This window comes from Telmatherina bonti (genome assembly GCF_933228915.1).
Source record: "Telmatherina bonti genome assembly, chromosome: 14".
Taxonomy (NCBI): Eukaryota; Metazoa; Chordata; class Actinopteri; order Atheriniformes; family Telmatherinidae; genus Telmatherina; species Telmatherina bonti.
In genome coordinates this window covers 20,267,523-20,292,507 of record NC_136612.1, presented here as the reverse complement: position 1 = coordinate 20,292,507, position 24,985 = coordinate 20,267,523, and the positions used below count along the sequence as shown (strand labels likewise).

The following is a 24,985-nucleotide window of genomic DNA, read 5'->3' as shown; positions in this document are numbered from 1 at the left end:
TTGAACAAGAAGAACCGCTACGAAGAGCGGCCCTGTACTGATTGTCTAACTTTCAAATCTTTATTGTACGTATAGTTGCTTAAAATGTTTGTTTTAAGAAATGTTTAATTATTCTGATCATACCTTCTCAGCGGGTAAGGTGTCGATAGAGCAAATTTTAAACCACAAATTGGTTTAATAGCGTTAGCCCGGTTAGTAGCTTTAGCATTAGCTTCGTTAGTGGAAGTCTATGCATAGTCAGCTTAGCGGCTAACAGCAGTCTGGAAAACGTGTTCAGCAAGTTTGTAAGCTTCATGGTTTCTTAGCAAATGTATTCAATGTTATATAGCACACAACCACATGAAGTAAATCTTTTTCCAAAGAGTGGTCGGATGTAAGGTTCTTCAGGGTGGCAACAGGCAAAATTTGTTAATTTTCGATGCACATTGTGACCACCCAGCCGGGAACTGCCCTGCCGACGAGGCCTGGGCAAGAAGGGCGTCAGGTCAGCTGTGTAAACCCCAACAAACAGATAAATTAGCTGATTATACTGTCCTTAATCGGAAACAAACGACTCGAATCGGTAAAAGGAATTTTAATGTAAACCAGATTACTGCAAGGTTGAGCGTGGACACGTCCTTTCTGCGTCGCGGTTGTCTTATTTCCTGACAACTTTTCACACATACCTACACTCGCACGCGACCCCCTCTTTTACTCGCGCGTCTCGGGCCTACGCGTTGATTCACACTGCTGAGATTTAAGCGTAAAATATCGGGACAAAAAAAAAAAAAAAAAGCTTTTCCGTAACAGACCAATGGACGTGGGGGTGGGATTATCTTGAGGCGGTTAAGCCGGGTCACAGAGATTTTAGCTGGTCGTGTTGTCTGATGTCCTTGTTTTTGTGCCGCGAGCAGATTTCCAATTACACTTTTAGGTTTTTGCAATTTTGGCAGTCTCTGTCTGAACGCGCTGAGTTTTGATTGTAATTCTCTCGCGACTTTTTCACTTCCCTCGTGGGTTCGTATCCGCCGTGGACCGTAAACGCGTGCTGCTGTTTCTTCCTGCTTGTACCAGTTGTTAGCATGCAAACTCTGCTTCAGCTCTTCTACAGTGTTTGATGAAGTGAAATTGACAGCAGACCGTGTTTACAGAAGACTATACAATCTTCTACACTACTAAAGGAACTATTAGATTACACTGGTCCAGTTGCAAAACTTATACTTTATTAATCAATACTGAAATTAGCTTGCATTGAGGTTTGCCCTTCGTGTGAGGAATCATTTAACATACCCTTATGCATTGTACACAAACCATCTAAACTATACATGTGGACTGAAGATGATGCATTAAAACCACCTGATTGCTACTGATGGTTTTTGTATTCATACTGTCTGATTCAGAGACCACATGTTTTCATTGTTGTCTTTATTCCTCCTTTAATTTCTGAAAGTTGGAACAATGTATAGATCTTTGTGATGGTAACTGGTTTGTGTGTATTTTTTATAGGATGGAGTGGCAGCCAGATGAGCAGGGACTTCAGCAGGTCCTCCAGCTGCTCAAAGACTCACAGTCGCCCAACACTGTCACACAGAGAGCTGTCCAACAAGTATCCTGCTGCAGTCAAAGGTTCTGCTTTGTATAAACAACTATAATTACATTTAATTGTTCGTTTTATGCAGCTGCATCATCATCATCAAGCAGCGTGTAAAATGTAGCTAGGGTTTGACTTTTATGAGCAGAATAGATGAAGATTTTTACTGTTGTTGGAGCTTCACAGGTACGGAGTCATGTACAGGGGCTAAGAAATAAACATCTATGAATGTTATCATGCATGTACAATGAAATATTGTATTTGTCTGGCAAATGTAATGCTCCTTAACTACCACACTAGAAACTTGAACAACTCAACCAGTTCCCCGACTTCAACAACTATTTGATCTTTGTCCTCACACGGCTTAAAACTGAAGGTGAGTGGGAGCCTCTCGTGTCTCAAATCTGAAGTACACAGGTGACAGTAGTGTAGGTTCTGTACAGTCATTATAATTAAAAGATGAATGTCCCTGATGTCTTTTATTGCTTGTAAGTTTACCTGTTTTTATTTTACAGCAGCTAATCAATAAATTTGAGAAGAAAAATCATCAGCACATATAATCTGTAGGCATGTGTACCACAACGTGGTATTAAATGGATTATATAGTTGTATTTTGATATGTTATTAATTGTTATTTTGGTGTTGGGAGAAATAGATTTCATAATCGTTAACAATTTTAAGGTATCAATCTGTTGTAGCTGTTAGCATTTCAAGAGAATTCCAGTTGCACTAGATACAGTGTATAAGCAGTGCTACCTACCTGCTGCAGTCGCGGTTTCAGTAAAACTTTCTTGTGGTTAAAATGTACATTAGACAACTGAGTGGCAAAGGATTGGGTTTGTCCCTTTATGGCCATGGTAATACCTACTATTCCCTGTCCCAGATATCAAGGCGTTACTTGAACATTCCACTTAGTTATAGGTCTGTATTAAAACTACCCAGTTTTTTATACCTCGCTTCTCTCATACCTGTTAGATAACATGTTATAAATTCTAAGAAAATTTAGCTAATGGTGTAAATAAATGTAAAGACTCTGAACATCAGCAGACAAACTGAAATGTTCAGAAGTGTCCTTATAGAGCAATCCCAGTACGGGGGATTAGCAAGGTAGGAGCAGTATAAGGTGTTATATCACATGCAATATACATATATATCACATATCACTCCAGTTTTGCTTCAACCCTGAATTGGACTAGCATGAATGACCTTTGGCATTTTTCTTGATTCTTACATGCTTGGAATTTGCTTTTCTTCTCATCTTCTCAGATGAGCCGACTCGGTCTTTGAGCGGTTTGATACTGAAGAACAATGTTAAGGCCCACTACCAGAACTTCCCCCAAGCTGTGGCTGAATTTATCAAGCAGGAATGCCTCAATAACATCGGTGACCCCTCACCACTCATTCGTGCCACCATTGGTAAGTTTCCAGTGTTGTGCTCCTACCAGTTTATCTTGGCGCCCACCCAGTCATTTGCCACTTTCTGGAAATGATGCATAACCACATCTGAGTCTCCATGAAGGTGTTTGTATTCATACTGTCTGATCCAGAACTGTCTATTCCGAAATGATGTGTACTGTCATGTTAATTATAAATCTGATCTGAAGGCTGTTTTCACCCGTCGTGCTTCTCTAGGCATCCTCATCACTACTATTGCCTCCAAAGGAGAATTACAAACATGGCCTGAACTGCTGCCCCAGCTTTGTAACCTGCTCAACTCAGAGGACTACAACACCTGTGAGGTCAGCATTCAAGTGTTTAAGGATTTATTTATTTAATGCACTAAAGACCAAACCGTGCACAGAAATGGCTGCTTTCACCTCGTTTGATTGATGGTATATCTTCTGTTGAGATGGAGTGTAAGAGTTGAATGAGATATTTAAACTTTAATTTAAAAAAAAAAAAAAAAAGACATGATGGATGTTTAGTTTCCTTCCTTTGACAGGCCCAGACAGGTGGAGAAGTGAAATGAAAATGTTAATGTATCTGCACAAGATCTTGAGACAACCTGTGCTTTTTAGTGTGGAGTTCATTTAACAGCATTTACTGTATGATAAACAACACATGTTACCAGTAACATGAGCTTATTGCTCTGTCCCAGTTTGATGTCCCCATTAGAGATCTGGAAGTGGAACAGCTAAGTGTATCATAGGCATGATTAGTTTTTATTGACATCTCTGTTGGAGTCACAGAAATACTGTTTTGGTTGAAGCTAATGAGGCTTAATTTGATTATTTGCACATTTTTCTTAACATAAACTAAAGTCCCCAAAGAGAGATGTCTGCTGTGTTGGCACTGAACATTTTCTGTTCAGATTTATTCAAAAAGCAAAGTCTGTACAATGCAGTCGTTGCTTTGACTCCAGTTTTATCGTCTGATCCAGTCTCATTCTCTCCTCTGTGTCCGTGTATGTTTGCGTTTGATTTGACAGCCTTTCTATGTATGTCCGTGTCTCAGGGCTCATTTGGCGCACTGCAGAAGATCTGCGAGGACTCATCGGAGCTGCTGGACAGCGATGCTCTGAATAGACCCCTCAACATTATGATTCCTAAATTTCTGCAGTTCTTCAAGCACTGCAGCCCCAAGATTAGGTACAGGAGAGCAGCAGTCATGTTTTATTAGATTGTTGCAGGCATCTAGGTGTGACACATTTTACATCTCACTCACAGTGAAGCTACATCTTTCTGAACTTGTTCCCTTCACTCTAAACCTTTCACTTGGATACAATCTTAATAGAAAAACATCCATTTAAAGTGCTTTGGTATTAACATTCTCATTTATATTGTGGCCAAAAGAGCACATTTTTGCACAGAAAAAATAACAAAAAGGGGCTTTTTAATATATTTCTCTGGCCTTGTGGCCAGGTGCTTATGGTTATTAATTCTTAATGGGTGGGAAAAACAACAGGATCAGCTGTGATGCATCAATTTGTCAGAGGTTAGCCAGGGGATCTGCTTAAAGCCAGTTGTCTTCACATTTTCATTTGTTCCTTTTTGTTTTGCTACTTTGGGTACAGTCTTACAAATGTATCATCTCTACTTAGTACTTTAACACGTATGTGTTTTAGCCAAATTGAATATTCTTTTAGTACAACTTTTTACTTTGATGTTAAACAAGGATATTTTGTAAAGACCATCCTAATGTGTCCTACTGTTGCTCCTGCAGGTCTCATGCTATTGCCTGTGTGAACCAGTTCATCATTAGCAGAGCACAGGCCCTAATGGACAACATTGACACCTTTATAGAGGTGTGTTGAGAAAACGGATTAGTGCTGTTTGTCCAAGTTTGTAATACTTACAAAAAAAAAAAAAAAACCCAACAAAAAACATTAAAAAATATATTTAACTTTTTTTTTCTGTCTCGTAGAGTCTGTTTGCGCTGGCAGCAGATGAGGACTCTGAGGTTCGAAAGAATGTGTGCCGAGCTCTGGTCATGTTGCTGGAAGTCCGCATTGACCGTCTCATCCCCCACATGCACAGCATCATCCAGGTAAGTGTTGGGAAAACAGTACGATGTACTCTACATAATGAGTCGTAACATTTGGGATGAATATCTTGACTCAGGAATAACTTGAGTTTAAGTCAGTCTTCGATTCTGGATGTGATGAGAAACCCAGCTCATTGATTTACAATGATACCTTAAGTTCCTATTGTTTCTGATCCAGGTGTTTTTTTAGTCCCCTCTGCGGGGATGTTGCAGTGTATTATGATTGCTGGTCTTATTTCTGATCATTCTCCCATTCTCATGCGTCTCATCTTCTGCAGTACATGCTGCAGCGAACTCAGGACCCTGATGAGAATGTGGCTCTGGAGGCCTGTGAGTTTTGGTTGACTTTAGCAGAACAACCCATCTGTAAAGAGATGCTGTCTGGACACCTGGTGCAGTGAGTTGCTCATCAGTTCTTAATGTAATAATTGTCTACAATCAGATGCTGTACTAGGTTATTTGTAACACCAGTTAAAAGCAGGCTTTAACAACTTGTACAAAACCATTAATCTTCTTCTCTTTGTTTCTACAGACTGATCCCCATTTTAGTAAATGGGATGAAGTATTCAGAGATTGATATTATACTACTGAAGGTGAAAATTTTTTTTCCTCAATGCTTTGCAATCTAGATATAAAAATATCCTTGACACTGAGATTAGAGGTTTGTTTAGTAGGAAATGCATTTCAGAGAAGGAAGATGATGATGTTTGAGCCAGAACTGGTGCTGATGATGAAGCTGAATTCTTTTGGTTTTCCAGGGAGACGTCGAGGAGGATGAGGCAGTACCTGATAACGAGCAGGACATCAAACCCCGTTTCCACAAGTCGCGCACTGTCACCTTGCAGCACGACGGGGGGGAGGGTGAGGAGGGTGAGGACATTGAAGACAACGACGACGATGATGACGACACTCTGTCTGACTGGAATCTGCGTGAGTGATTTGAGCTGTTCTGCATGTTGTTCTGGCTTTAAAGCAAAGTGCCTTTTCTGTGCAGCTTTTTTCTGTATTTTAAAACTATATGTGCTGGCAGATACACGTTCTTGTAAACTTCACAAATGTAGCATGTTTTCTAAATGTGTTGATCAGGATAGTTGCCAAAACATCTCACCAGTTAAAGAGCCAAATGGATTTTACTGTAGCTGATCTTTCCTTTCTCATGTAGGGAAGTGTTCTGCTGCAGCTTTGGACGTGTTGGCCAATGTGTTCCGCGATGACTTGCTCCCCCATCTCCTGCCACTCCTGAAAGGGCTGCTCTTCCACCCAGACTGGGTCATCAAGGAGTCTGGCATCCTGGTTTTGGGGGCCATAGCTGAAGGTAAGATTTCTAATACAGTTGTTATTAAGCTGTAAATCTGTTTAGAAACCTTTCTAAGACAGTTGGAATCTTTTGTGGGCAGGTGTTTCTGCAACAGGATGCAGGGATTAAATTGGTAATGAGCAATGATTATAGTTTAGTAAAGGGTCTGTTTGCAGGGTTTCATTTTCTGGAACATTGGAAGTGGAGCTAGCAATGCTTCACATATCTGACTGGTTGAGCGCAGAGCTTTTGGGGTCAGCTGCCCCAACTCATGGTCGGTCTCTGTAACATACAATCGTCACATTTTAAAACCAATGTGCTACTTTATGTCATCAGTGGTTTGAACTGCTGTGACTGTAAAGTGCCCTGAAACAACATTGTTGTGAAGTGGCGCTATATAAATAAAGCTGAATTGAATCAGCATCTCTGTACTGGTAGGCAGAATCTGACTGTAAACATCTGGATGTTATTCCACGGTCTGATCCAAGCTGACTATTTAAATGAAATAAAACCAACTCTGATAAATTGTTTCCTCCGCCGTCAGGCTGCATGCAGGGCATGGTGCCCTACCTGCCGGAGCTTATCCCACACCTCATTCAGTGTCTGTGTGACAAGAAGGCCCTGGTTCGCTCCATTGCCTGCTGGACTTTGAGTCGCTATGCACACTGGGTGGTCTCCCAGCCCCCTGACTCCTACCTCAAACCCCTTATGACAGAGCTCTTAAAACGTATCCTGGATGGCAACAAGAGGGTGCAGGAGGCGGCCTGCAGGTGAGCAGCTTCACCCCACTCCCAGTTGGCCCCACCTCATGTGGATATGATGAAAATCCCAGCTCATTGATGAACAATGATACACTTTGTTCCCATGATTCTGTCTGACCCACATCCTATATTCTTGAATAATCTGAATGACATTGATTGAGTATTGATGATCTGATCTTGTTTTTTTTTGTTTTTTTCCCCTCAGTGCATTTGCCACCTTGGAGGAGGAGGCGTGCACAGAGCTGGTCCCCTACCTGAGCTTTATCCTGGACACGCTGGTCTTTGCCTTTGGAAAGTACCAGCACAAGAATCTCCTCATCCTGTACGATGCCATTGGAACGCTAGCAGATTCAGTGGGTCACCACCTCAATCAGCCTGTAAGTTGCCTGAACAGTGGAATATTTGTTCAAGTATTTAAAAAGAGTCGAATACGTCTTTATTTTAACATCTTGCACGGTTTTCAAGGAGTACATTCAGAAGCTGATGCCCCCCCTAATTTCCAAGTGGAATGAACTAAAAGATGAAGACAAAGATCTTTTCCCACTACTGGAGGTGAGTACTTTAATGGAGTTTGTGTAATCTGTCTGAAAGTCTGACATATAAGAGCCCACACAGTTGCCTGAGGCCCCTCTTTTTGCTTCAAAGCACAAAAATTTCCTCTCACTGTGTTTCAGTGTCTGTCATCGGTAGCCACAGCCCTGCAGAGTGGATTTCTGCCTTACTGTGAGCCTGTTTATCAGCGCTGTGTCACACTAGTCCAGAAGACGCTGGCTCAGGCCATGGTGAGAACGCAAACATGCAAACCTGATAATTATTTAGACGATGCATAGATTTTTTTTCTCAGCTGGCATAAAAGAAACTTTGGAACTGATCGCAACTCCTTCTTTGTCCAGATGTACAACCAGCATCCAGATCAGTACGAGGCTCCTGACAAGGACTTCATGATTGTGGCCCTGGACCTCCTCAGCGGATTGGCAGAAGGTCTTGGCGGCCATGTGGAGCAACTAGTGGCTCGCTCTAATATCATGACCCTTCTTTTCCAGTGCATGCAGGTGTGACGGAGGATATTGTTTTTACTGCTTTCTATATTTCCATAAATGTAAAAGCTGCAATATGATATCTATCGGTTCAATTTCCTCTTATTAGAAGTTTAACTCAGTCTGCTTCTGTTGCAGGACACCATGCCCGAGGTGAGGCAAAGCTCCTTTGCCCTGCTGGGGGATCTAACCAAGGCGTGCTTCCCCCACGTGAAGCCTTGCATTGGTGTGTGAACCAACATCCACTGCTTTCTATCTGGATTAATTTAGCTGAATAAAGTTTAATAATGACAGGGTGTTATTACACACATAAGGATGTCATAAAGTTGCATCTATGTTGCTATGCTTGTGTTTTAACTTTGGCTTTTCTTTCCCCCCTTCCAGCTGAGTTTATGCCCATCCTGGGGCTCAACCTGAACCCAGAGTTTATCTCTGTGTGTAACAATGCTACCTGGGCCATCGGAGAGATCTCCATGCAAATGGGTGAGAATAAGAAAGCAAGCCTGGTTTTAGATGCCCCCTTTGTTGTCTTTTCCTTAATTTTCTTCTGATATTTTACTATAAAGTGAAACGGAAACAAACAGTTTCCAGTATCTGGACATGATGAAACACCCAGCTCATTGACACAAAATGATACATTTTGTTCCTAATGTTTTCTGATCCAGATGTTGCTTGCTGTATGTTCTTTGTGGGGCAGTTGAGTGCGTTAAGGTTTACAGGTGTGCCGGCTTGTGTGATTCAGAGGTTCAGCAGGTGTGGGGAGGCAGCACGGACTTTGTCCTGGATGCCGACTGTTTCTTGGCTTTTGGCAGAGCTTGGCCTGCAGTTCCTCATTGCGTGTAGACTTTTAACGTGTAACCCTGTGAGAAACTTTGCCTGATTGCAAACGTGGGGTTTCCAGTGTGCTGTTTGTCCTGAAAGTGGTACAGTAAAAAAGGCTACTGGCACTCTTGCTTTTTTGAGCATGTCTGTGGGTGAGTGCATGTCTAACTAGACATGAAATATGGCAAAGTCAGCATGGTAAACCTGTGTGATATTCTTACAGGGAAAGTTGCCAAGCAGCATACAGGGAATTGTCCAGGTGAGCGTTGAGACACAAAGTAGTCGTTAGACTACTGTGCAAAAATTGATGTAGCTTGAAGTATTTTTACCATTCGCACTGGAAATTTCTGTCCACTGGCATTTTTATTGTAGAACCTTAAATGTCAATAAACGGTTCTTCAAGTAGACCTTGGTGATGCAGACTATAAAATATGTCCAACTCAGGTGTTTTTACTTAACATCTCCATCCCTGAAATTAATTTAAAACAGCTATGTTAGCAAGGCTGTAGACTTCAAATTTAGCCTAATTCCAGGATAGGCTTTGGTTTGTGGTGTTTTGGTGAGTTTTAACCAGAGTGGAGGCAGACAGACTGCAGCTGGTATCTGTTTAACAAGATGACAAGATCTTAGCCTCCTGCTGGAGTGACTTATGCTTGAAAGTCTTACAGTTTGTTGAAGCACTCGTGACGAGTTTTAGTTGTGCTCCAAAGCTGTCAAGTGTCTAGATGGGGTCTGTTGTGTTGGACATGTGATTGGGTGCTATATGGCACAATTTAATAATGTGAAAAATGACCTTTAGAAATGTTAGGTGACCTTCAGTGTTGCAGATGGGAGCCCACATGCCAACAATCCGAGTCATTTTTCCACTATAAAAATGTTATGTCACTCTATTTTGTAGGTTCCTCTGTCTCCAACCACTTCTTAGTTATGGCTCTTTTTTTTTCAGAATGCACTTTACTCCTGGATTAGTCATGTCCTGCTTTACTTTTCCCAAATACAACACTTAAAATATAAACGGAAATTTCATTTTCATCACTTTGTTCCTGCGTTTTCTTATGTTCTGCCAATGAGGTATGAAAATCCATTCCCAAAAGAGATAATGGTTGGTTTTATTTTCTCTACGTGATCTCAAACAGTTCATGTCGTGATATTTCTGTTGCGTTAGTGTTTATAAAATATCCCACAATGTTTCCCCAGCCATATTCTCTCTATGTAAGAGAGCTTGTTGTTTTCCATTGTTGCTCATTGATCTTTTCTCAGTCTTCCTCTGATAATGTCCATCCTGCATCTTTCTCCCATTTCTCCCAGTTTTCTTTTATATTCAGTATTATGACCTTTTAGATTTTCCACTTAAACTTTGAGTAATTTCTTGCTCAGTTCTGACTTACATGGCAAAATAATTGAATAATTCCTGTCTCTGTCTCATCTAAATGTAATTTTTTGGTAATTTGTACCATGTAATACCTCATCTGAAGATTACTGTAAAAGTCCTGACTGAGTAACCTGTATTGATGCTTTAGATCCTGAAAATGTATCATAACCCCCTTTTAATCAAGTTCCCATAATGTCTAGGCCCCCCACCCTGTCTACTGAACCCCTTATCTTCTGTATTGGGAGTAAAGTCTGGCTCATGCAATCCGGTGCAGAACCTTACTTTGCTTTGTCAGACCATTCTTGGATATAATCTCAAACCAAATATTGACAAACCCAACCGTGGATTCTGCTCACCCTCACTTTTTATCATTAATAATAGCCTGTATTGGAATATTGATGGATGTCTTATCATTTAACTCCATATGTATGATTCCACACAACCCTGATACTAGCTCTTAAAACAGCGCAAAGCCAACCTGCTTTAACTCTGGGTAGCTGTAGGGTTCTGAATCTTGTCTGTGGTTTTTTATCCTTACCAAATACATTTTAAAATGATTTTGTCCCATTCTTTAAAATTTTTGTTCTCCTGGAAGAGTTTGGAACAGATAAAACAAGCTTAGGAGGACATTTGGTTGCCTCAACTCTTGATGTTAAACTTGAGAATGGAATCAGATTCCATCTTACGATATTTGATTTTATTTTTTACATTATTAGAGCACAATTTATAGATTTTAGTTCACCTAAATCTTGGGATAAATTTATTCCCAGGCATTGCATAGATTCTGAATTCCATTTAAATTTGTCATTTTCTCTTATGTTCAGAAATGGTATTGAAGTCTCCCTCCTTCCAGCTGGAGAAGCAGAACAGAAAATGTGTTTATGTATATGTCAAAGATCAGCTTGAGTTTATTCAAACCTCTGCTGTTTGACTGTTTTGTTAAAAAACAACTTAAAAGCATTCATTAAAACTTGTATTTTTGATTTTTATCCTGTGTTGGAATTAGGAGTTGCTGCAGAATTGTTCATAGGAAGTCCAATACAGAGGTTCATCTGAAACTGTTGAAACCAGCAGCAAATGACAGATAAGAATAATTACCCGGATCTTCTGAACAAAAAGCTCATTTGCAAAAGTTTTAAATATTTTTCCTTTGACTCCGTTGTACTATTTTTGTCTTGCTCATTAGTTTGCAGAGGTTTGATTTTTCTCCCACCTCTGACTTCCAGTCCAAACTTTAACCTTCAGATGATCAGTTATCCTAAAAAGTGTTTCATAGTGTGTCCATTCTCTGCTCTGTGTGCGTGTCTAGGTGCAGAAATGCAGCCTTATGTGGGGATGGTGCTGCCCCACCTGGTGGAGATTATCAATCGACCCAACACACCAAAGACTCTGCTGGAAAACACAGGTAATATGAGAAGCACACAAATCCTTACAAACTGCATAATTGTCCCGAGTCACATGGATGAACTAAACTGATTTATTTATTCTCTTATGCAGCCATTACAATTGGCAGACTGGGTTATGTCTGTCCTCAGGAAGTGGCACCACAGCTGCAGCATTTCATTAGACCATGGTGAGCTTGGAGTTTGAATAAGTTTATCTAGTTGTAATTTGTTTAATAAAATGCCTGAGTCTGAAACTGATTCCTTGTGTATAAAAACAGGAAATTCTCTCCCTAGTCTTTCCTGTGACTGTTCAGTGTCTGCAAAAGTCTTTTGAGAAGAATCTAATGCAGGAGTCCCCAAACTTTTTCCTGTGAGGGCCACATAACTTTTCCCTTCTCTGATGAGGGGCCGGGGTCAGTTTGTAACAGAAAAAGTGTGATGATTGCAGGAGTGCCTAAATGTAAAAATGTATTGTTTTCCAGAAAGCCACAATCAAATAACCCTTTCTGGATTCTTCACAGAACAAAAGTCAGAAAATAAATAACACTATTAATGAAATAAATAATAACCAAATAACCCTCTCTAGGCTCTTCACAGAAAAAAAGCCAGGAAATAAATAACACTATTTATGAAATAAATAATAACCAAATAACCCTCTCTGGGTTCTTCACAGAAAAAAAGTCCATGGAACATAAACTTTCTGTTGTGCCGTGCACAGTCTTAACAGGTCCAAGTTCAGCTTAGTTGTCAGAGCAGAATCTCTTACTTAAATGACTCATATGAGCAGTCTCTCAAAGTTCTTGTGTTCCTTCCTTATAATCCTTTTGTAGGTTCCAGTAAGCTTGTAGACCTCGTTGTTTGCAGCTCTCTCTCTCTCTCTCTCTCATCAACTTCCCTGTGAAAACCACCAAGCAAGCAGGCTGAGAAACTGAACTAAGTGATACAGGACCTACACAGCACAACCAGTACCACTACCAGTATGGTTGTGGAGATGGATTTTATCCCAGTAGATTTTATTATGATTATATTTGTTTATACTCAGAATGACTCATTCAAGTCAGAAAAGTGAGCTTACCTTTGTATGTTCATCAGTGTGAACTGTGGGCCTGCATCTGGCTGGTGAGAAGTTGAATGTCAGGTTCCATTCTAGTCACTGCCAGTCTCAAACACTGATGCAGATGTTCATCTGTCAATCTTGATCTCATTGGAGTTTTCAGCAGTTTCATGCGTGAAAAGGTTTGCTCGCAGATATACGTGCTGCCAAAAAGTGTTGACATCTTCATTGCGTGTTTTCTGATGTTAGGGAACCTGTCGTTTGGGAGGGCGGCATAGAAGTCAATGAGACTGTTGGGCTTGAATCCGTCTTTCAGAACATCACAGTTCTGTAACTCGGCCAACTCAAACTGATAAGAAGGCTGGGCTTCATCAATGTCAGCAACAAATGGGTTCTGGAAAAGACGGATTTCTTTTGCATGAACATGTAGTTCATGGAATCGCACACCGAACTCCGCCTTCAGCATTTCCAATGCTTCCACACACTTTTCAGCTGGAAACGGGACCGCTGGGTTCTCTGCAGAGAGGTTTTGTGTAGCAGGGAGATGGATGAAGCTGTGCTTTTTCACTTGTCCCAAAAGCAGCTCTAGTTTCACCTCAAATGCTTTTATGTGGGAATACATGTCGCAAATGAGTTTCCCCTGGCCTTGTAGTTGCAAGTTAAAGCTGTTCAGCATTTCTGTCATGTCTGTTAAAAATGCGAGGTGCCATTTCCATTCTGGGTCCGTCAGCTCTGGCACCGTTTTGTTTTGTGAATGAAGAAATGCGTTAATTTCAGGTAGCAGCTCGTAAAAACGCCTCAAAACTCTGCCCCGGCTCAACCATCGGACCTCTGTGTAGTACAGCACATCTCCGTGCGCAGATTCCAGTTCAGACAGGAATTCTTGGAACTGCCTGTGTTTAAGTCCCTTTGCTCTGATGAAGTTTATGCATGACACCACAACCTTCATGACAGAATCCCACGTCAACACTTTGCAGCACAGTGCTTGCTGGTGAATTAGGCAGTGGACTTGTAGCAGGGCGGTGAGACCCCGTTCTTCCATCTCCCGGTTCATGCGTCCTATTAGACCCCGAGACATGCCCACCATACTAGGAGCCCCGTCAGTTGTGATGCTGGCCAGCTTTGACCAGTCCAGGTCCAACTCTTCCATGGTTTGGTACACTTTGCCGAAAATATCCTCCCCCGTCGTAGTCCCTTTCAGACTTTGGAGTGCTGCCAGCTCCTCGCACATCTCAAAGTTTGCACTAACTCCACGAATAAAAATGAGCAGCTGCGCGGTGTCCTGCACGTCTGTGCTCTCATCCAGTGCTAATGAAAAAAATTCAAATTCTTTTGTCTTCTGCTGCAGCTGGGCATATACATTACCCCCGATTTCTTCAATGCGTCTGGTGATTGTACTCGCTGATAGACTCACGGCATTAAAGACATCTTTCTTCTCGGGACACACCTCCTCCGTGACAGCGTTCATGCATTTCTTGACAAACTCTCCATCAGTGAAAGGTTTACCACTGCTTGCTATCAGTTGAGCAACCCGAAAGCTGGCCCGAACAGATGACTGGTTCAGCTGAGCTTGGCGTACAAATGTATTCTGCTGAGCTAACAGTCCACTTTTTAGCTTTGAGAGTTTGTCTGCTCGCATTTGGCCTTGCAAGCTATCATACTTGTCTTTGTGACGGGATTCATAGTGTCGCCGCAGATTGTATTCTTTGAATACCGCCACCGCCTCTTGACAGATGAGACAGACAGCCTTTTCTTTGCATTGAACAAAAAAATAATCGTTTGTCCACTGCAGGTTAAATGCCCTGCATTCTGAATCAATTTTTCTCTTACCTAATCTTTTTGCCATCATTCCGCTCTCTCTTTGAGAGGGGCGGGTTTAGGATTTTTTTTCTGGGGGTTGCCAGATAGGGGCACAGACTGCACAAGGTTGGAACAGAATGTCACGTTATATGCGTGTATAAAATAGTTACTAACTAATAGTTAATAATGAAAATAGTTCATAACTAAGGAACATTTTATTGCAAAAGTCCAACTTTATTATCAAATACAAATACACATATATGAAAAAAAAAATCAAAATGCTTTCTGGTATTGTTCAGGGGGCCGGACCAAATGTGGAGGCGGGCCGTAGTTTGGGGACCACTGATCTAATGGGTCATTTAATCTGTTCTAAGGTGTTCGTCATTGAGGAATATCAGAGATAATGAAGAAAAGGACTCTGCCTTCCGGGGAATCTGTGTGATGATCGGAGTCAACCCAGCTGGAGTGGTGCAGGTGAGGTTATAATGCTGTGAGGCTGCTGGGGGGTGTGGTGCTTATCTTTCTTTCCATGCACAAAGAAGAAGAATTTAAAAAAAAAAAAAACTATCATCCACCTTTAGGATTTCATTTTCTTCTGTGATGCTGTGGCATCGTGGGTCAACCCGAAGGATGACTTGAGAGACATGTTTTATAAGGTAAGTGTCCCATTAAAAAAACCAAAACAGAATGTTCTTTATCAAAATGTTTCCTCTCCTTATGACACTGCCTCGCCACGCTCGGTGATGATCACTCATCAGACATTCGAAATCTGATCACATGCTGCGGATGGTTTTTGAGTCTGAGAAGTGTGGTTGAGCCTGCGTAGAATGAAAATATTTACACTTGAGTCAGAGAGAGCAGGTTGTTAGGTAGCATTGACAACTTGGTAATTCTTATATGCTTATAAGGTAATACTTATAGAGCAACTTCAGGGTCAAAGATAATTGCTTTTCTTTTTTTTCTTTCTTTTTTTTTAAGGTAAAAGGATAAAATTTGATGTTGAAGATGTGGATTAAACGTATCCACATCTACAACTGTAGTGTTGTGATGTACAACCAGCCTTAACTGAGATGATCTGCCTTTTTTTTGTTTGTAATAACCTACTGAAGAATTTATTAAGTTCTGTTTTCTTTTCCAAGATCCTGCATGGCTTCAAGGACCAGGTCGGAGAAGAGAACTGGCAGCAGTTCTCCGAGCAGTTCCCCCCTCTGTTGAAGGAGCGCCTGTCAGCCTGTTATGGCGTCTAACCCGACCCCTCCCTTGGTCCACTGACCTGTTAGGTAGGCATACATTACAAGCATGTAGCTTACCCTTTAACCTCGTCTGGATGTGATGAAAATCCCAGCTCACTGATAAACAATGATACACTTTGTTCCCAAATACATTTTCTGATCCAGAATGCGTTTTTCACCTGCACAGCTCCGTCTTTTGACGCCGCAGTCAGCTTGGCCTCCATGTGAACTGACTTGTCTTTGTTTTCCTGTTTCTTTTCTGCAGGTTCATAAAGGGGAGGGTTTCAGGGGAACTCATTGCACTGCCCAGATCGTGGGGAGAAACTAGAGTCGGAGGGGTGTGTCTGGCCTTGACCCTCCACTCTGCAGATGGCCTCCTTTTCCCCCCGCGCCCTGTTTGTCTCTGTGAGGGAGGGAGGGTGGGAAGAGGGTGGTGGGTGTGGGAGGGTAGACTGGGGATTTACACATACCTCTCCGATTAAACGCCTCACTAAATCCAACACGCTCAAAAGTGACTTTGGCCAACGACACCGCAGGGATCCTAGGTTGGTGAGGGCAAAATGGGGGCAGTTTGACCTCCCCCTCCTCCATTGGATTTACTCTTATGAGATAGATGACTGCTGGGAGGGGGTTGCAGATGGGTACATAAAGGAATTATCTGAACCAGCATAGGGTGCCACAATCCCACGTACCACCATGCACATAGAATGATTCGCATCCAGATGTGTAAACGGGCTTGTGCCAGAGGCCAAACAGCAAACAAATGCTTTTCCTATATAGGGATGTGCACAAAACCTTTTGCACCTTTTACTGCAAAACTGCATAAACTTTTTGAAGTGCATAAACTCTTTCTTCATATGTAGCTGTATTTAATTACCTTCCTAATCCCATGGTTGCTAAATTCCTCTTAAACTTCAGGATTTCATTTCTTCCCCCTCATCGGATTCAATGAAGATGCAGTACATCTGTCTAGGGTTAATATCACGACAGTATCAAATTATAGCATGGCATATGATCACTTGAAGTGGCATGCTTGAGTGAATGTCCATTATCTTGATTAACTGCGTTAGTCATCATCAGTGTGAGGAGGCTGCCATAATTTGAGGCTGTCAGGTGCTCGTTTCTTTTCTTTCATGCTGTCTGAGCAACTTCTCCTATAGTTTAATGGAGGCAGTGTGTTAAGACCACCCGTAGGTAGATTCATTCAGGAATTCGGCACGTGTTTGATGGTGGTTAATGCATCAACAGTTCAAATACTGTAGGCAGATCAAGAATCCTATTTGCTGCTGTAGCTTTGTTTTTAGTATATTTCCATAATGGACTTAATGAACGCGATAAGACATCACCAAGAATGATTTGGTTCTTACTGGTATAAATGCACTTTTTCTGTTGTAAGAAACCTAGAATTTCTAATGTAAGGCGTACAGTAATAATATACTGAACTTGAGATAGGTTATTTTGTTTTTGATAAGTGATTTTAGGACTGTTGTAAACATGATAATGTTAAGCAATGTAAAATGACTTGGTAAGACTTCAGGCTTCTTAACATAGTTTTTATTATGCAGCTCCTTAAACGGACTGAATAGGACTTCAGAGGAAGAAGGTGTATTTAAGGTAACTTGGATCCATGTCCCACTGCATCTGTCACTCCATACCTGTGTTTGAGGTTATATCCCGCCTTAGTTCTAAATGGCTGTATTTGAGCCATCCTTGTCATCATTTCATGTATTTTGTCAAGACCCCCAGTCCTTCTCTAACCGTCCCTTTGCAGTGATCTACCATGTAAGAGTTTTGTCTCTGGCAATGCAAGTTTCTGCTGGACTAATAAGGTACTTCTCCAGCCTCTAATCAAACTAGTGATTGATGTTGCCATATATTCACCTGTCGATGCTGTGTAGGGTATGACTGGGATACAGAGTCTTATCCATCCTCCTCTGACACTGGTTATCTTTTGCAAGATGGCGATCTTCGATTTTATCTGACAATTTTCTGAGCAGACTGTAATGAAAGTATGGATGGCTTTTCACAGATTGGTGTTTTACATAAGTAGACAGAATTTTGCAACAGTCTCACTTAAGTTGTTTGAAGGATGAACTGGGAGGATAGTTTGAATCTAGCCTGCTGTGATGTAGTCCCCAGGTTTAAGAGCATTTACCTGCCAGTTAGCAATCTGTTTGTTGGGTTGCACCTAATGTGAGCATTATAAGGAAAGAAGTTTCTGTCCATGGATTACACATTTCTAGAATGATTTTTCTTCAGCAAATGTGACATTATTTTTTTTTTCTCATTTTTTAATTTTTTGTTTATGCTGATGACTGATTTGAAATTTTTTTCCCTTTAGATATGTTAATGTTATAAGCTGTGACTACCACAAAGAGAATACCGATGTGCTCTGTGGGTCAACTGGTAGCATTGAAATGTGATCACAGGCTGGACTGATGTGCAAGGTGGAGCCTTCAATAGTAAGATGTTCAAGAATAAACTATTTCCCCTTTTTAAAAGTATTGATATAAAAAGGAAAACCAAATTTAAGCTTTATCACACCGCCTCATGTTACACAGGATGTACACAAAATTTGTATTAATTGTAATTGTCCACAAGTTCTATATTTTGTTTACTTTTGTTTTATTACAAAATGTGAGGGTTTTTTTTTTAATTTATTTTTTTATTTTTATATTTTATTTCTTTGTGCTCCAGTGCACAAATTTTTTTGGACTTTAAAAGTTTTTTTTTTTTTTTCTTTTTTCCTTTTTATTCTTTTTATTTAAAGAGGTTTTTGTTTTCGTTGTTTTACAGCGTACCATCTAATGTCAAATTTGACAATGTATTGCAGGTGAGCAGTGGTGGGGTGCGCACCTTGGGGTAACAAATTCACAACTTGTTTAAATCTGATCAAGGCTGGCAGATGAATTTAAATGTAGAATATTTCTTTTGCTGAACTGTGGTGCAGGTGGGATGTAATCGATGTATCCCTTTTTATTTAATTTTTGTCGATAGGGGAAAATAAATTTTTTTTCTATCAAGTTTTGTATGGCTGACCATTTGTGATCAGTATGCCTAAATTACCTGTCTAGAACAGACACCCAAGAACTATATCATCCCGTAAACCTGTCGCACAAGGCTCAATGAAGAGCTATGAGACATGTTACAGTTTTGATTTAGCTGTGGAAGAAGACATCTTGCCTGAGTATTGCCTGAGTAAGTATCTTTAATGTCAGCCTGAAAATACAAAGTATATCCTATTGACTTCAAGGAAAAATGATAAATATTTAAGAAACAACAAAACGTCAAATGGTGAAATTAGGAATATAATTGCTTAATTGAATGTGGTACAATAATAACGAAAGACATACGTTTAACGTTTTTTTTTTCTTCCAAAGGGAAAAGATTGTTTAAAAATGCATTTTGCAACAGCATGGCTTAGCAGGCAGCGTCCCTCGTTTGTACTGCCTTCAAAACTCAGTTGTATCGATATTGGCGAAAATATTAACAATAAATTGACTTTCTCCTGTTTTGCCAGTTAACATTCAGTGTATTTACGTGTACTCCAGTATTAATACTGGCATTCGAGAATTTTAAATCAATTTATTTTAACTACATGTTCTTTTGCACGGTCACAACTTTATATAATATTCACCTACAGCTGGAGTCAGTAAATGGAAAACCTGTCAAACTGAGCAGTTTCTACAAAGTGCACTACTCTAGGCTACATTACCAAAGCTCTGTATACCCATCTTAATGATTACAAACTCAGTAAATACACCACAAGTTTTAAAACTGACTTTATGAACTTTCCTGACTGAACATGAACTAAAGTGAGACGAATCAAAACGCATTCATTCTGCGCAGGTTGATGACGACATCATTATTCCGGAAGTTGTGTTTTGAATGATTGTAGACAAACATCAGTTGATACTGTTTATAGCGACAGATCCTAAAAAGAAAAAGGGAAGAGACCATTTCACAAATTCGGATGACATACTTTTAGCACACTGACAGCTCAAACAGTAGGAGTTGACGTTAACCCACTGTCTTTACAGCTTTATCTGCCTCTGTTGGTTGTTATGACTCGATAGTTTTTCTAAACATTACATCTTGCTGGAGTTACGGATGTCCAGCAAAGTGAACTTTTAAATTTAAAGAACTATATTTAATTTTAATGTTTTTTTTTTCTTCTAATTGTGTCTTAGAATTAAAAATTTGTCTTTAAATTAAATTACGAATAGCTAATATCGGTGAATCAGAGTTTTATCGTCAGTTTGGTCTTGTATAAATTTGTAAAACGACCAGAAACACCACAAAGGGGTGTCCTTTGAAAGTAATGGTATTTTTCAGTTCGTGACTTAGTGGTCTTGTTTGGAGAGAAGGAAAAGTAATGTCTGAGGTTGGCGTTAACCTGCATGAAGCGGGTGTAGAGACTAACGACGAGCAGGGACCCTGCCCCGATCCTCTGATTCTTACTGCCGATTCTTCCCATCCAAAATCGGATCTTCCGGACCTGCAGGGGTAACAGTGTTCTTGCAATTCTCTCTGTTTTATTCACAAAGATTACTTAGAATTTAGGTCACATTTTCCTTTGTGTTCCTTTCAGTCTTTTGTCTGCTGTCAACTCATCCTCACCTGATTTTAGCCCCTCACCTTCTGAACCATGTGGATTACTGTCATTACCATGGGAGATCTTAACCTACATTGCCTCACACCTTCCTGCACAATGTGTCATCAATGTGCTGCCAAAGGTTTGTTTTAAAGATTATTTTACATTTCCACCATATTTGATAAAATGTAGGGTTATCTTCTAAACAAGCCATTGTCACATTCCCCACCTTGGCTGGAACATGTCAGTCGTGCTGATATTTTGAAGATACTGAGTCACTCTTCCTTGTTTCAGGTGTGCCACGCATTGGGCACTGTAGGTAAGGACAGCACTGCTTGGCAGCTACGGGCACAGAGGCTCATCGGCTCAAGAGGTAGCTTTCCTGTTGGGCCGAGGGAGGACTTTGACTGGCCTACTGCTTGCCTAGAGATGGAGCAGCTAATAACCTGCTGGACAGGAGAAATGCATCATGTAGCCAGACAGACCCAAGAGGATGAGGTGGAAAGGAATCAAGAAAGGCCACAGGATGGAGAAGTGGTTGCTGACAGACAGGAATTTGGAGGGAATGAGGTAGAGGGGGTGGGAGTGGCAGCGCAGGAAGTTGCTTACGGTGCTGATGAGGGTATGGAGGTAGCAGTGGAAGGTGAGGATGGTGAAATGCAGCCTATCTTAGATGGAGACCAAATAGAAAGGTTAGAGGAATTTGAGGATAGATTGGAAGATGGTGCAGCACCATTATTGGAAGACAGGGGGGTGGGTTTTCAAGCTGAAGCAGGGCAAAATGCAGATATACATCACCCAGAGAACTTGGCAGATCCTAGGAATTGGAGACAACAAGTAGAGATGGTGAAACCCCCATCCTCCAGAAGTCCCAGCCCACACCCAGCACTGGAACACATCACCCTTCCTTCAAGTCATATTGCCCAGGTCAACTCCGTTCTCCTACTTGGAGGAGAAGGAGCAGTTTGTGCCACAGGTTCCAGAGACTGGAATGTAAAACTGTGGGATCTTCAGGCGGGCTCCAATGGTGCACTACTCTACACACTGGGGAAGCAGGGTGACTTTAGCACCCATCGGGGCTGGGTGTGGTGCCTTGCAACTGAAGGTCCTCTGTTAGCCTCAGGGGGCTTTGATAGCACAGTGAGACTGTGGGACCTACAGGCAGGTGGTGCAGAGAGAGGCCTTATCAGGACTGGGGCTGCTGTCCTCTGCATGTCCTGTCAGACAGATGTACTGCTGACTGGCACGTTTGACAAGAGGGTCAGCATGTATGACACTAGAGGTAAGGGGTTTGACATATAGATTCTGTATATAAAATATGAATGAACACATCTCATTTTGTAACAACTGCATCGTGTTAAATTTGGTCATTTTTAAAATGAATAGCAATCTTATTGTTTAGGGAGTTTATTCATACAATTTACTGATACTTTCATTATTTTACAGCTTCTAAACCATTGATTAAAAGCCTCAGTCTCCATAGTAATGCTGTAATGTGCCTTGCTGCTGACGACAAATACATCATCTCTGGGAGTAAAGACTGCACTGTGGCTGTCTACGACCGCAGGGCAAGCAAAGGCTTAAAGAAACTCAGGGTAGACAAACATGACATTGCTTGTAAAGTTTACATACGTGATCGTATGTCCTCACATCCTATACTGACCCTGACCAACTTTCTTATTCCTAGCTGAGCTCGTATCTGCTGTCCATGAGCCACAGTGGTTATGAAATCTGGGCAGGAGACAACAGAGGCATGCTCCACTCATTTTCCATGCAGGCAGGGTCCTTAAAGCCTCTGTCCCAGTTTGATGTGGGACACACAGCTCTGGTCACTGGCATCCACAGGTCCCTAGGGAGCCTTTACACCTGCTCATCGGATCGGACTGTCAAGGTCGGTTCAGATTTCTACTTATTTTCTCTATTAAGTTAACTCTGCTATTAAACAGTCTTTCTTCATGACTCTTGTATTTGTTACAGATGCATATCCCTTGTGCACCTCCGAGGACTTTATATACCCTCCATTATCAATCTGGAGTACACGGGGTCAGTGCTTTGTATTAAATCTGTAGCTGACATCAAAGTGCTTATCTTCTTAGCTTAACTTTAAGGATTAAAAGATCCAGTTTGTACACAGAAGTTGAATGTTAGTTTGATTATTGGCTTGTTTGTGTAGCTTATCGAAGTGTTCAACAATCTTTTTTAATGAATTTCTGCTCTTAAACCTTTTCTGCCATTTTCTTCAACTGCCAGCTGAGTGTGGAGGCTGGAGTCCTCGCTGTGGCCTCTGGGGATGTTAGTGTGGAAATCTGGAGGCCCAGAAAATGAAACTGCCAGATCTGCTATTTTCATCGGTAAGACTTGAATGCAGGTGGAGACAAGATCTGAAGCATAATGGCACCTACTGCCCAGTAGTGATGTGCGGCTTCAGAGTGAAATATTAAGACTTTTGAATAATAAATACATGCTATTTATGTTCTTGAATCTGTTTTCATCTTGTAATATTAATATGTTAGCAACTTGAGGTAAATCTGTAGTTTCTTTGAGAAGAAAGCAGTGACAAGTTACTACACAACCAGTTGTTAAGAGCTACTTCTGCCTGCCATAGTCCAAAGCAAAATAAGGCACAGCTTAGTGTTGCAGCAATGATTTCACTTCCTCAGTGCTTAATTTGATCTGAAAGGCCGTTTTAAATTGATTTTCCAAATATTTGTAAGTTTGCTTTAGGAGCTTGTTAAATTTCAAGAGATATACAGAAAGAGATTATTTAACGTGAATCCATATTGTTACAACTCGGAATGAAAGCTGGACCTCCTGACGTGTGTGAAATTGACATTTTGGAAATGTGTTAATTATTGTAGATGTTATGCCATTAAATTTTGCAAATGAATTTTTTTCTTACATTGATATTTTCATATGGCAGATATGATTTGGAAAGTTCCTGCAGTGTTATTATAACTAAGTTTATTTATTTACCATGTTTATTGTGTATGCCTGTACACATTGTTTTTCATAGCATTGTGTTTAAACAACTGTCACTTTTTATTTTATTGTTTATATGTGGAGATTACAGACAAATTATTTATTGTGAATAAACAGAATACATTACAGTAACTGACCAGGGAAAAAATAAAAAAAACATTAGCTACTGGTTACAGTCAGTAAAATGTTCACTTCCAACTCCCCTGTGATACACTGATTGTACTATTAAACATCCTGAAACTATGTGTCTTACTTTCTAGCTGGATTTATAAATGATAATAAATCATTTTATGAATGAAGATAAAGACTAACGACTTTTCAGACTAATTTTGTGCACATTTGACAGGAGGCAGTCCTCCACAGTCGTCTGAACCAGAAGGATCCTGTGTCAAACTTTGGTTGGCATCTTCTCACATCACTGTCAAAGCAGCACACAGGTCTTCTTGTCTTTGAAAGGATTGGACGAGGCAGCTATGCCGGTGATCAGAGGGTCACTGCGCCTGTGCTCCTGACAGTAACAGACTAAGTCTGCCGCTGTCAGTGAGATCTGCTCGGACCAAGGACATTTCACAGACTTCAAATAGTGTTACAAAATAAGTACAGCTTGAAATTTGAATGAAAATAAGACATTTTTAAAAAATAAAAATATGTTCTTCAGTTCAATCTTTGACAATATACAGGTTAATGTTTTTTTTTTTTTTAAAAACATACCTTGAACCTTTCCATGCTTGCCTCCATTCGAAGTTGATCCACCAACTTTTGAGCCTGAACAACACTGTTGCTGCTGCTGCACATCTTTCCTGACATCCCCTTTAGCTTGTAAACACAGAACAAGAGAATCGGTTATATAGACTGGACAGCTTTGTTCGCAGGCAAAGTAAGGCTCGGGTAAAATAATCACTCTGTTTTACCCGATTCAGATAACTCCGGCTGAGCAGGGAAGTCTGTGCAGAGAGGCTCCAGACTGCATTTTAACCTGTACCCCCTTTTATTCACTGTTGGTGGGCAGTTCAAAGGGTCTGTGATGTAAAATGTCATGCAACACAGTGGTGGAAATGTCACAAACATCACACATAACTTCACAGCTACTGGTGATGAAAAGGCATTATGCTGGAAAATCTGTTTTAAATATGCTGTAAGCCATAAAGCTATGATTATATATATATATATATATATATATATATATATATATATATTATATATATATATATATATATATATAATATATATATATATGTAAATATATATATGTATATATATATATATATTATATATATATATATATATATATAATATATATATATGTATATATATATATATTATATATATATATATATATAATATATATATATATATATATTATATATATATATATATAATATATATATATGTATATATATATAATACATATATATAATATATATGTGTATATATTATATATATATATATGTATATGTATATATATATATATGTATATGTATATATATGTATATGTATATATATGTATATATATATATGTATATATATATATATATGTATATGTATATATATATATATGTATATATATATATATATGTATATGTATATATATATATATAT

General features: G+C 40.1%; 2 protein-coding genes across 3 annotated transcripts; both read left to right on the top strand.

Annotated features, from left to right (window-relative positions):
* On the top strand, positions 1–16,207 carry LOC306765010 (transportin-2-like). Of its 2 annotated transcripts, XM_079252332.1 has the most exons (26): positions 1–65; positions 1,486–1,585; positions 1,871–1,946; positions 2,837–2,986; positions 3,203–3,309; positions 4,025–4,158; positions 4,733–4,814; positions 4,934–5,056; positions 5,332–5,450; positions 5,586–5,646; positions 5,812–5,983; positions 6,216–6,368; positions 6,895–7,120; positions 7,317–7,488; positions 7,577–7,663; positions 7,786–7,893; positions 8,005–8,163; positions 8,287–8,374; positions 8,533–8,631; positions 9,194–9,229; positions 11,652–11,747; positions 11,840–11,915; positions 14,956–15,055; positions 15,163–15,237; positions 15,721–15,861; positions 16,079–16,207. In XM_079252332.1, the coding sequence occupies exons 2-25, from the start codon at positions 1,487–1,489 to the stop codon at positions 15,826–15,828; spliced, it is 2,706 nt and encodes a 901-aa protein (XP_079108458.1). In that variant the 5' UTR covers positions 1–65; position 1,486; the 3' UTR covers positions 15,829–15,861; positions 16,079–16,207. The 2 variants fall into 2 exon arrangements, with proteins under 2 accessions (XP_079108458.1, XP_079108459.1); XM_079252333.1 differs by lacking the exon at positions 9,194–9,229.
* Positions 16,208–20,057: 3,850 nt separating this feature from the next.
* Positions 20,058–23,644, top strand: fbxw9 (F-box and WD repeat domain containing 9). Its single transcript, XM_079252385.1, has 7 exons — positions 20,058–20,319; positions 20,405–20,549; positions 20,702–21,689; positions 21,854–22,002; positions 22,095–22,298; positions 22,385–22,450; positions 22,658–23,644. The coding sequence occupies exons 1-7, from the start codon at positions 20,189–20,191 to the stop codon at positions 22,730–22,732; spliced, it is 1,758 nt and encodes a 585-aa protein (XP_079108511.1). The 5' UTR covers positions 20,058–20,188; the 3' UTR covers positions 22,733–23,644.
* Positions 23,645–24,985: the final 1,341 nt, after the last annotated feature.

Bases quoted from the DNA above. Each gene is read 5' to 3' on its own strand.
- LOC306765010 (XM_079252332.1), top strand. From the start codon at position 1,487: ATGGAGTGGCAGCCAGATGAGCAGGGACTTCAGCAGGTCCTCCAGCTG. The intron at 4,815-4,933 runs GTGTGTTGAGAA...TCTGTCTCGTAG, and splicing joins ACATTGACACCTTTATAGAG to AGTCTGTTTGCGCTGGCAGC. The intron at 7,664-7,785 runs GTGAGTACTTTA...ACTGTGTTTCAG, and splicing joins ATCTTTTCCCACTACTGGAG to TGTCTGTCATCGGTAGCCAC.
- fbxw9 (XM_079252385.1), top strand. From the start codon at position 20,189: ATGTCTGAGGTTGGCGTTAACCTGCATGAAGCGGGTGTAGAGACTAAC. The intron at 21,690-21,853 runs GTAAGGGGTTTG...ATTATTTTACAG, and splicing joins CAGCATGTATGACACTAGAG to CTTCTAAACCATTGATTAAA. The intron at 22,299-22,384 runs GTCGGTTCAGAT...TATTTGTTACAG, and splicing joins CATCGGATCGGACTGTCAAG to ATGCATATCCCTTGTGCACC.